Source organism: Desmodus rotundus, chromosome 3 (genome assembly GCF_022682495.2).
Source record: "Desmodus rotundus isolate HL8 chromosome 3, HLdesRot8A.1, whole genome shotgun sequence".
In the NCBI taxonomy this organism is placed as follows: domain Eukaryota; kingdom Metazoa; phylum Chordata; class Mammalia; order Chiroptera; family Phyllostomidae; genus Desmodus; species Desmodus rotundus.
Window position 1 is genome coordinate 105,475,967 of NC_071389.1, and position 12,061 is coordinate 105,488,027.

Sequence of the window (12,061 nt, forward strand, 5' to 3'; positions counted from 1 at the left end):
CAAGGTGAAGGGATTTTGAAGCTGTAACTAAGGTCTCCAATTAGTTGACTTTAAGTTAAAGAAGAACTTGTCCTGGGTGGGCCTGACCTAATCAGGTGAGTCCTGTAAACATGGGTCTGCAGGTCAGAAGTAAAAAAAAAAAAAAAACCACCAAAGATGCTTTCTTGTTGACCTGAAAGAACAAAACCACTATGTTGTGGAGAAGGCCATCAGTCAGGGAAGGGGCTTCCAGTAACTGAGGGCCTCAGCCCTATAACTGCAAAGCACTGAGCCAACAATTGGTGAGCCTGGAAGAGAACCCTGAGCCTCAGCAGAGATCACAACTCAGGCTGACACATTGACTAAGGTTGGTAAGACTCTGAGCAGAAGGCCAGCTCAGCCCTGATGACCTCTGACCCACGGAAACTGTGAGATGGTAAACGTATGTGGTTTTAAGCCACTGTGTTTGTGGGGATTTGTTGTGCAGCAATAGAAAATGAACATGATAAGATAATAATAAATACAACCAATATAGCGATAATAGATCACAGTAATACTCAACACTTATTATGTACTAACCATTTTAATTGCTTTATCTCACTATATTTCATAACAACTCTGTAAACTTGGCACTATTATCCCAGTTTAACACATAGAAAACTGCGCCTTAGGAAGAAGTCACAGACGTGAGGATGGGGTGAATTCAGCCCAGGCCCAGAACTCTGCAGACAGAATTCACCACTTCAGTGCTGCCTCCAGTCAGAGGAGGAGCCCTTCCTGCAGGAGTTGTGCACCTGAGACCCCCTTCTTTGTAACTGGGAACTCTGCTCCAGCCACATCTTAACCCTGAGTTCTCTCAGTTCCGCACACTCTATCCAGGCCACCATCCACAGAGCCTCTGATGGGCCATCTCATCATTTCCCCTCCTTGCACTCTAAGGTCCCATGGTCATTTTGGACAGTGTGGCCTCTAGGAGCTAAGGTGTCCCTAGGTTCCATTGGGAATATTCTGGCCTAGTCCACCCTTAGGGAGAACAACTCATCTTGGTTTTCCCAGGACTGTCCCAGTTTTAAAAATGAAAGCCCCATCTCCCAGAAACTCCTCAGCCACAGGCAAGCTGGGACAATCAATCGCCATGCCACTGTGCAAACCAAGCCCAGGCTGAGGCAGGCCTAGGGGTCACTTCCACCCTGCAGCTTGCCATGATCTTTCCTGTCACCAAAGAGAAAAGAAATGCCCAACTAGGATAGTCAAGTCCTACTCTTGACAGGGAGCTAAGAGTAGAAGCAACTCTGCAAAAGCAATTGGCACTAAGAAATTTCTGCTGGATGGGGCTTGGAGTGAAAGCTCAGATGGAGCTGCAGCCAGAACCATCAGACAGGCCTAGGGAACTGCCCAATAGGGGCTTTTCCCCTGAATCCAGAGGTCTGCTGCCTTGGCATCACACATGAAGCACATTGACCCAGATGTCACACAGGCCAGACTCCACGTCTCCATTTGCTCACTCCTCAACCCAACCTCCCAGGGAAGTTGGGAGAGGCTCGACCCCTGGATTTGCCACTTCCTGCTTAAGACTGAGACCCTCACAAGAATCAGCTGTGGATTAAGGACACCCACCTATTGCTGGTCCCCTCAGCAGAGAGAGCTAAACCCTAATAAGCTGACTCCCCTGTAGGAGCTGGCTTCTCTTTGTCGGATGTCATAGACTTTTAATCACACCTGACCATCTTCCAAATTGTGCTCTTGTGCCAAGGGACCCTTGGTATCACAGTAGTTGGATCACTGGAGTCTGTCCACAATATGGGAAAAGGCTCAACACGCATATTTTATGAAATGCTGCCAGCCTGCAATCCATGAGCTCAGTCATTTATGCCTTCACATGTCCAACCACTATTTGGGGCACCTACAATGGGCCTGGCCTTATCACAGGCACTGACACTGAGTTACAGTACATTTTAAACTGAATAATATAATGAGGGGTGCACAGTAAACAAACAATTCTTAAGGGAGTCTGTTTGCCTGTAGGAAGCATAGTCTGTCTGTCTTTCTTTCTTTCTTTCTTTCTTTCTTTCTTTCTTCCTTTCTTTCTCCACAATTTATGTTATTAAAATATTTAGAAAAAAAAACACATTTTAATCTCATAAAACTCACACCTACAGTCCTCTACAATATAACACTTTATCAGGACATTTTTTCAAGTTCCCAAATAGTTGGAGTCATTGGTACCTGCTTTGTGCCTGTCCCTGAGCATAGCATAAAAAAAAGAAAGAAAGAAAAGAAAAGAAAAAGAAACAGGACGTTGGGAATATTAAAGAGCTGATGATTTAGTGGAGCAGAGTGGCACATCCTAATAAATATCTCTACATGGTAGTATGGATTTGCTGTGGCTGAGACGTGTATATGGTGCTGGAAGAGGTCAGAGGGCAGCATAGATACCAACTGGAGATAGGGAGGGCTTCTTGGAAGAGGTAAGGCTTTAGTTGTTTCTCTTCTCTTTCTTTGTTTAGTGGTATTTACCCACTAACAAATTTCAAATATACATGAAAATATAAACAAGAGAATAAAACTTAACCCAACTCTCTTCACCCAGAAATAATCACAGTTTGGAAATTTGGTGAATATACACACATTTTGGGGGTGTGTCTGTGTGTGTGTGTGTGTGTGTGTTTAAAGATAGTGTATGTCTTATTATCATCATTTAGGCTGAGGAAAACAGAGTAGTTGTCCAACTGTAGCAACAGACCCACAAAAAATTCAACCACCAGCTTAAAACCTGCCTCTGCATTTTATTGTAGGAAAACACAAATCTGGTCCCAAAACATCTTCAGAAAGCAGGGTAAGCCAAGGAACATACAGAGTGGGTCTGAGTAACAAATCTGGGGCCACCGCCATTTTCAAGGGACAGAGCTGCCGCAGGATTATTTTCTTCCAGGAAAAGCAAGGTTAACTCAAGCAGTGAGGCCCAGATGGTCATTAGATTTACTTCCTATCTAAGAGGAGCTGCATCTCTCCAAGGGTTGAATGATGATGACTCCTAGGTATTGATCAGATGAGAGCACCAAGCCTGTATTCAGCGGAGAGTTAGGGAATGAGAAGCAGAGGAGAGATGGTGGTGGTGATCGTCTTTATGTAGTTTTCAAAGTCACTTCCGAAATATAGGATGAGGTAATAGTTGAATATGCCAGCAACGGACATGAGGAACAGGAACAATATGATACGTTTCCCAAATATGTAGCCAGGTGTGCTGGAAAAGGAGAGAGAAACCTGTAGAAGCTGCACAAATGATACCCATCAAACAAAAAGATATCACTTTGAAATACATGGGAGTTAAATTATAGCTCTTTTCAGTCACGAATGCTCCATTTACTTCATATGAAGAATGGAAGTGTCTTGGCTATTATTAGTCACTAAACATATTTCAAAACCCATCTAAAGAGCCTAGACCTCACCCTGGCTGGTGTGGCTCAGTGGGTTGAACACTGGCCTGTGAGCCAAAAGGTCACAGGTTTGGTTCCTAGTCAAGGCACATGCCTGGGTTGCAGGCCAGGTTCCCGGTTGGGGGCATGAGATAGGCAACCAATTGATTTGGCAACCATAACTCCGCAACAAGAATAGCTAGCTCAGCTGAACAGGTGAGTTAATGCTACTAAGCCTGATTCTTGCTATAATCAGAGAGCAAAGTTTGGTTCCCACAGGTTTCATATTACAAATTTTACCTTTTTGAAGGGGACCCCAAAGTTTCACAATGTAATCCATAATGTCCTATGTCAAGAGTTTGAAAACCATTCAGCAGTTTAGTATCAAATTTCCTGCTACTGAAAATGTGACCTGTGGACCAGCAGCATGGAACTCATTAGAAATGCAGAATCCCAGGCCCCTCCCAGGTTTATGGGATCAGAATCTGCATTTTGACAAGCTGCCTGGTGACTCCGGGGCACATTCAAGTTTGAGAAGCACCTGCTCACTGAGATGCCTTGCTCCTTGGCCAGCAAAGCTCTTCTCTCCTTGGTTTTCTTGGTTCACAGTCATGCTCATGTATTGAGAACTCTTATCTCTGAATTGGGAGGGTCAGGGATATGGTCCCCAAAGAAATAGGCTGAATTATGTACTGTCCAAATTCACACATTGAAGCCCTAAACTTCAGTAGCTCAGAATATTGGAGATAAGGTCTTTAAAGAGGTAATGAAGATAAAATGAGGGCACTAGGGCAGACCCTGACTCAATCTGACAACAAGATGACCATGTGAAGACACAGGGAGAAGATGATTATCTACACGACAAGGCAAGGAATGAGGCCTCAGAAGAAAGTGATGTTCAGAACTGTGAGACACTACATTTCTGTTGTTTGGCCCCCCAGTGTGTGGCACTGTGTTATGGTGGCCCTTGCAAGCGAGTACCGATTGACCTGCTAATTCTGGTAAGAAAGAGAAGAGAAAGTAAAGGAGTCTATTTTTTCAGACAGAGAACAGAAGATACAGAGGCATTAAATTGAGAAAAGTCAAATATTGTAGTGGCTCCAATTTATCACATGAATAAGGCCATCATATGCTCATTACAGAAACAAAGGAGGGGGTTTTTGTGAAGCTGTTCGGAATATACTCAAGATGAATCTGTGGTGAGGAATGGAATGGTGATTCCTCCGAATGGAATAGCAGTCCTTTTAATATGGGCAGGATTTTGCAAAGGTCTCAAGGTGAACCACCCCCAAAGAGATATGTCCATGGTGCTTTAACTCTTCTCAGGCTGTGCAGGGAGAACTCAGCACATGCCCACGATGTGCAAGGACAAGTGTGAATGGGGTCCCCAGGTGGGCACTTCACTGATGCATTTTTAAATGTCTCAAGCTTGGAGATGGGCTATGGCCCTGGAGGTGGGCAGGATGTGCACAAATAAAGAGCTGCCCCAGTCTCAAGCAAAGCCACAGGGAACCTGCAATGAGGCAGGACACAGAGGAGGAGCAAGGGGTCCATTGTCAGGCACAGGCTAGCCATCAGCCTTTGAACCACCACGGCTCTTGTTTAGTGTTTCGAAAAGTTAATGCACATCCCAGACAAGAAAGAGTTAAAAGAGTTCATCACCACCAAACCAGTATTACAAGAAATGTTAGAGGGACTTCTTTTTAAAAAAGAAGAAAAAAAGATCAAAAATATAAGTAACAGCCCTGGCCAGTGTGGCTCAGTAGATTTAGTGCTGGCCTGCGAACCAAAGGGTCACTGGTGCAGGCCAGGTCCCCAGTAGGGGGCGTGCGAGAGGCCATTACACTTTGATGTTTCTTTCCTCCCTCCCTAAAATTAATCTTTATATATATATTTATATATATATAATGAAATGACAATAACTACATACTTATCAATAATCATTTTAAGTGTAAATGGTCTGATCAAAAGATACAGGGGTGCTGAATGAATAAGGAAACAGAACCCATACATATTACAAGAGGCTCACTTCAGGTCAAAAGACACACACAGACTGACAGTAAAGGGATGGAAAAAAATATTTCATGCAAATGACAACTTTTGTAAAGCTGGGGTAGCAATACTTACTTCAAACAAAATAGACTTTAAAACAAAGGCTATAACAAGAGACAAAGAAGGACTTTTCATATACTAATAGCCAAGATATGGAAGCAACCTAAGCATCCATGGAAGCGACCTAAGTGTCCATGGGTAGACAGATAAAGAAGATGTGGTATATATGTGTATATGCAATGGAATATTTTAAAAGAATAAAATCTCACCATTTGCAACAACATGGATGGACTTAGAGGTATTATGCAAAGTGAAATAAGTCAGACAGAAAGAGACAAATACGGTATGATTTCACTTATATGTGGAATTTTTAAAAACAAAATAAATGAACAATCAAAAGAGAAACAGACTCATAGACACAGAGAACAAACTGATGGTTGCCAGATGGAAGGAGGGTTGGGAGGTAAAAATGGTGACGTGATTAAAAAATACAAATTACCAGTTACAAAATAGTCACGGGGATGTAAAGTACAGCATAGGGAATATAGTCAATAATATTGTAGTAACTATGTGTGGTGCCACGTGGGTACTAGACTTATTGGGGGAATCAGTTCACAAGTTATATAAAAGTCTAACCACTATGCTGTATGCCTGAAATTAATGCAATATTGAATTTCAGCCATGATTGAAAAAAAATTTAATAATTATATGAATAAATATTTATGCATAGTTCTCTCTATATGGGGTGGGGAAGGTCAGAATGAAATAATTAAGCATCTGTAGAAACCAGGGTTGTAGAAATCTGTAGAGGTCACAGGTACTTTAGTACCTGTGACTTCATTTAACTCTCAGAACCATTCTGTGAGGCATAATTAATGAATTTTCCAGGTGGGGAAACTAAGACCAGATGGGTTAAATGATTTGTCTAAGGTCACACAGCCAGGAAAAGGCAGAGTGGGAACTCGAACCTGTCTGCATGAGTCCTGTTCTTCCTATGACACTGGCTTCCTGAGGACTCCTTCAGATTCCGGAGACTAGGATTTGTTTATAAGTTTTGGTGGGGGCAAATGTGCCCCCACCCCTCAACACATGCAACATAAAATCTACAGGAAAACACTAAAGAGGCATTGTGTCAAACAATTTCCATTTTGAATGTGCCTAAAACTTCCAGGAAGCAGAGACGTGGTGGGGAGAGCCTAGGCATTTGGAGCCCTGAGTTCCAGCACCAGCTCTCTGTAGTGTGGTCTTGGACGACTCTCAGACCCTCTCCCAGCTTCACACAAAAATGTACACAAACTATGGATAGAAAAAGAAAACTTAAGGGTCTCTCTGGCTTTAAACTCTGTTCTTTTCAATAAGGAAATATCACTATAAACCTGATAACTTCTAAAGGGAAAAGTATCGTATGATCTATGAAAGCAGGATACTATCTCCTTCGTTCACGGGCTCATCCCCAGTAAATCAGGCCCTCCATAAATGTGTGTCACATGAATGGATCATTCTCAGAAAAGAAACCTGAGTAGCCTTCTGTGGTTCTCAAACTCCATGTGTCTAAGAATCACCCCCAAAAAGTTGTTAAAATGCAGATTCCTGAGCATCCACCTTAGAGATTCTTGTTCCATACATGTAGGGAGAGGCCTGGGAATCTATCACCCCAGGAGAGTCAGGTGCAGTTGGTTAGTGGGTTTCACTTTAAAAATTCCAGCCTTGACACCCATATGCTCACCCAGGAGTTCCAAAAGAAGCATGTTCATTCTCCAGCTATGGTGAAATAACCCCATGGTCCACATTTGGAGAGGGCAGGCCAGAGGCTCTAAAATATTGACCCTAAAGGGGAAAATGACTGGGAGGGATCAGTTCTTTGTGAAAATTGTGCCTATTATTATGTTTGTAGTTTAGTATTTCTGGATTTACCCTTGCTCCTGATTCCCAGGGTCTCCTTGGGAGAATGGCTCAAAGCAGGTGGTCATCAAATGTTCACTAAGTGAATGCTGAATGGATGAAGGGGGGATACACCAAGGAATGTCTTCCCTACCCACTGCACCACAACTGACAGTGGCTTCTGACGGGGAGCCAACTTGACAGGCCAAAGCCACTTTCTGGAGAGAAGCAGAAATGATCTAGAGACCAAGAGAGAGATTTTAGGGAAGGAGCTCTACTGAGCAGGACTTTCCTCCACGGTGAGGCCAAGAACTAAGGCACATCCCCAAGGCATTATTGAAAATCCCTTTGGACCTAGCCACAAAGCCTCTCAGGCTTGCATCTAACCCAGGTACATTTTGGTCTAGATTAGGACTGGACATCTCATCCAGTATATAGTATATCATTTCTATGGAAGACAGTTGCTGAGAACTGTGTGTTAAGAAGCACTTTGAGGCCATACTTGGTGTCAGTAGGAAAGAGCACCTTGACTGATAAGTAACCGCTGCCAGCACTGACCATGGGGAGGGGTGGGAGGATCTTCTTATACCATGTGATAGGAGAGACCAGGAGGGATTTAAGAGGTCAGCCCATTTACATTTCAGTGAGGTCTGGAGAAATCAAACATTTTTATATTTCAAGTCCACATTCTATTGTCCATTTCCTAGTAGTGATTACCTTTAAAATAAAAAGAGCCTCTGAGTAAGTGGACAAATTTTGTCACGCACCACAGATTGTCTTAGCATTAAAGCAACTTTAAGGTGTCAGGCAAGTGGTGACAGATAAGGAGAAAAACTGTGACCTGGTCATATCCCTAGCACTTTGAGGAAGAAGACAGGGCTGCATGGGGAGCCAGCCCACAAGGGCAGAGCACCTTATTTTATTGATAGACACTTCCCCCACGCCAACTCCTGACAGCAGGTACCTCCTGGGGAAATGAGAATAGAGGCTTTCCAAGGTCACAGAGAATAAAGGACATCATTAGGACAGTGTTGATAAGGATAAGAGAGATAATGGAATTGTGGTTTTAGAGGATAAATGGGATGACCTCTAGAGAGGAGTGGAGACCTGAGCACTGGGAAAGAATTGCTGGAAGAAGCCATTCTTCTCCAGCTGTTGCTCACCACCAAGTCATTTAGCTTTGGAGCTCCTAGTTCCTCAGAAGTAATGCTTTCACCTGCCAACCTCCTGGGATGTCACCACTTTGTCACCATGGAAGGATGCTATCTAAATGGAGGGCCCATCAACTACTAAAGAAGTGTGCTATTGTAAAAGTCCAGGTGGAGTGTGAAACTAGACAAGGAAGAAAAATGTAGGGGAAGGCTGGGCTTGGCCTCCCAGAACAAATTTCTGGCTCTCGGATCCCCTCTGCTAAATTAGGAATTCTGTTCTCTTAGGCATAGCAGTCATTCAGATGTTTCTTCTATAAAAACCATCATTTATTTTACTAGAATCAGACTTCCCAGACCAGGAGGAGTGGGAGTGTTAACTGCTGCTTTGGCACCATCTAAAACCCATGCAATGGTGACTCTATTCTGGGTCTCCATCCTCTGCCTGTGATTGTATCTTATGTTCTCCACCTTCCATCTGGTGGTCCCTGGAAGATCTGTTACTCAAGAGAACTTATCACAAGGTGCAAACTTTAGTTCTCATTTCTCTGGACAAATAATGAAATGTTTTATTCAAGCCACAGACTATGAAGGGTGGGGTAGAGGGTGTGGGTTTGCAAGGAATGTGCAGCATGTGGCATTAAAACACCTTTTGTGAACCCAGTACCATGGACAGGAATCGTTCAATGGAAACACTAGCCAAGTCCCCCATTGGTCTTTTCATAGCACACAAAGTTCAGGGAGAAAAGGAGGAAGGATGTTAGTCAGCCTAGGCCCTCCCATCCCAAGTGGTCCCCCAGGCCCTCAAATGCTATGCAGAATATGGCTGTGAATTATCACTCTTCCTGCTCAACAAATGTGACTTCCCTGTGGTTCTTAAACACTCCCAGAGCCTACCTTTGAGTCCTCTCTCCTAGGTAGCCAACAAAGTACTTTTGCCTCACAAACAGGTACATCAGCCCAGCAAAGGCAGCAGGAACTAAGTGAAAAAAGAAAAACACCTTAGTTTTGCAGATGTCAAAACAGGCTAAGGAAACACAGTCATTGTGCAATTACTGCTCGTCACAAAATCTAGCAGAGGTCTCAGGCTCTGATGTGAGCTTCAGTAAACAACCTACAGCCTGAAGAAATCTGAGAATTTTAATAATAGTAATGTTACAGATAGCCAAAAGGCATAATAAAAGATGCTCAAGATCACTAATCATCAGAGAAATGCAAATTAAAACCACAATGAGGTATCACCTCACACCTGTCAGAATGACCATCATCAATAAATCAACAAACAACACGTTGGCACAGATGTGGAGAAAAGGGAACCCTAGTGCACTGTTGGTGGGAATGTAGATCATCTCACTTAAGTGACCCTGTGAGTGCACATGGTGACTGCATGAGTTTTCAATGGCAGCTGTAGCAAGCAGCCACAAACTTACGGCCTTAAAGCAAGACAAATTTATTATCTAGAGGTCAGAAGTCCAAAATGGGTCTCATTGGACTAAAATCCAGGTGTCAGCATGTCTGCATTCCTTCCAGAGGATCTAGGGCAGAAGCTGTTTCCTTGCATTTTTCAGCTTCTAGAGTGAGGAGTTTTTTGAGGTTCCTCTCAACTAAGAAATTCTACCATTACTATATCAGTAAGATCTGACAATTATCAAACAGGGCTTACTGACATTTTTTTCCCCTAGCAATGCTAACATCTGTTTAAGCAGGGAATTCATAGTCCCAGGCTCTGACATACCTACACTCCCTTTGTATTTATCTAGCTGGAACAACTTTAGATTCGTCTATATCGAGTACCATCAAAAACATAAACTGCATCATAACTCCTAATATGAGCATATTTTGACTTGGTTTTTCAAGTCTTGCTGGACATGTTCTTCATTTAACTCGGGATAGAAAGTGGAAAATAAATAGCAAGCTTACTGACAGCGTCACAGAGCACAGAAAGAGGCCACAAGACGTCCCTGAGTGGTTTCTGCTGCCATCCCTCACCTCTCTTCTCTATCACTGCCCATATTCCTTTCCCACGTGGCACCTCTCACTTTTGGCTGTAATTTATTCATTCACTGATTTTCTGTGGTTCATCTTGCCAGCTGCTGTGGACATCCCCACCTTCTCTTTACTGGTCACTGTGTGTCCCAGCACAGGACTCATCAGAGAGTATGTGTATTGTGTAAATGAATAAAGTAAAAGGCTACTTGTGAAAAATCCAGGATACAGCCCAAAAGACCGGGGCTCTCATCCTGGTTTGTTATTCACCAGCTGAGTAACCTTGAGCAAATGACCTTATCCCTCTGAACTCAAGCATCCTCCCTCAAAGATGACAGGGAAAATAACATCCACTCTACCTACTTTACAAAGTGGGAGGAGGTGATTAGGACTAAATAGTTCATCAGAGAACACTAGCAGCCTTTTCTGATACACCTGCTGGGCCACAGAATGGACACTGGCCAGGTCATACCACACTTCTACCTGACAAAGTGCCAGTCCCCAAAGGGGACCAAAAAACATTACTCTGGTCTCCATTTAAGTTTTTATTTTATTGATTATGCTATTACAGTTATCCTAATGTTCCCCTCTTTGCCCCCCTCCACTCAGCACCCCCACCCCCTCAGGCAATCCCCCTAGCATTGTCCCTGTCCATGGGTCATATGTATAAGAACTTTGGCTACTCCATTTCCTATACTGTCCTTTACATCCCCGTGGCTCTTATGTAAGTACACTTTGTACTTCTTAATCCTCTCAACTCTTCACCCATTTCCCCACAACATTCTCCCATTTGGCAACCATCAAAATGATATCCATATCCATGATTCCATCTCTATTCTTGTTTGCTTAGTTTGTTTTTTAGATTCAATTGTTGATAGATATGTATTTTTTGCCATTTTATTGTTCATAGTTTTTGATCTTCTTTTTCCTTTAACATTTCACATAGTAATGGTTTGGTGGTGATGAACTCCTTTAGCTTTTTTCTTGTCTGGGAAGCTCTTTATCTGCCTTTTAATTCTAAATAATATCTTTGTTGGTTAGAGCAATCTTGGCTGTAGGTCCTTGCTTTTTATCACTTTGAATATTTCTTGCCAATTCCATCTAGCCTGCAAAGTTTCTTTGGAGAAATCAGCTGACAGTCTTTGGGAACTCCCCTGTAGGTAACTAACTACTTTTCTCTTGCTGCTTTTAAGATTCTCTCTCTTTTTTTAGAGCATTTTTTATTGATTATGCTATTACAGTTTTCCGAATTTTACCCCCTTTATCCCCCCTTCACCCTGCTCCCCCAACCCTCCAGCATTCCCCCCACTTAGTTCATGTCCATAGGATATACATATAAGTTCTTTGAGTCCTCTGTTTTCTATTCCATTTTTTATCTCTCCCCATCTATTTTAAGCCTACTAATTATGCTTCTTCTTCCCTGTACCTTTCCCCCCCATTCCTCCCTTCCCCCACTCCACTGAAATCTCTCCATATGATGTCCATTTCTCTGATTCTGTTCCTGTTCTAGTTGTTTGCTTATTTTTTGTTTTCATTGTTTTTCTTTTCTTTTAGGTTCATTTGTTGATAGTTGTGAGTTTACTGTCATTTCACTATTCA

At 42.8% G+C, this 12,061-nt stretch overlaps 1 protein-coding gene across 3 annotated transcripts in view; it reads right to left on the reverse strand.

Annotated features, from left to right (window-relative positions):
* Window positions 1–2,741: 2,741 nt before the first annotated feature.
* ALOX5AP (arachidonate 5-lipoxygenase activating protein) overlaps window positions 2,742–12,061 on the reverse strand; it is an 89,978-nt gene continuing 80,658 nt past the window's right edge. For all 3 annotated transcript variants that reach the window (XM_045188136.3, XM_045188135.2, XM_024580845.3), the window contains 2 exons: window positions 9,374–9,455; window positions 2,742–3,223 (listed from right to left, as the gene is read on the reverse strand). In XM_045188136.3, coding sequence (XP_045044071.1) covers window positions 3,061–3,223; window positions 9,374–9,455 — 245 coding nt within the window. In that variant the 3' untranslated portion in view covers window positions 2,742–3,060. The remainder of the gene's footprint in view (window positions 3,224–9,373; window positions 9,456–12,061) is intronic.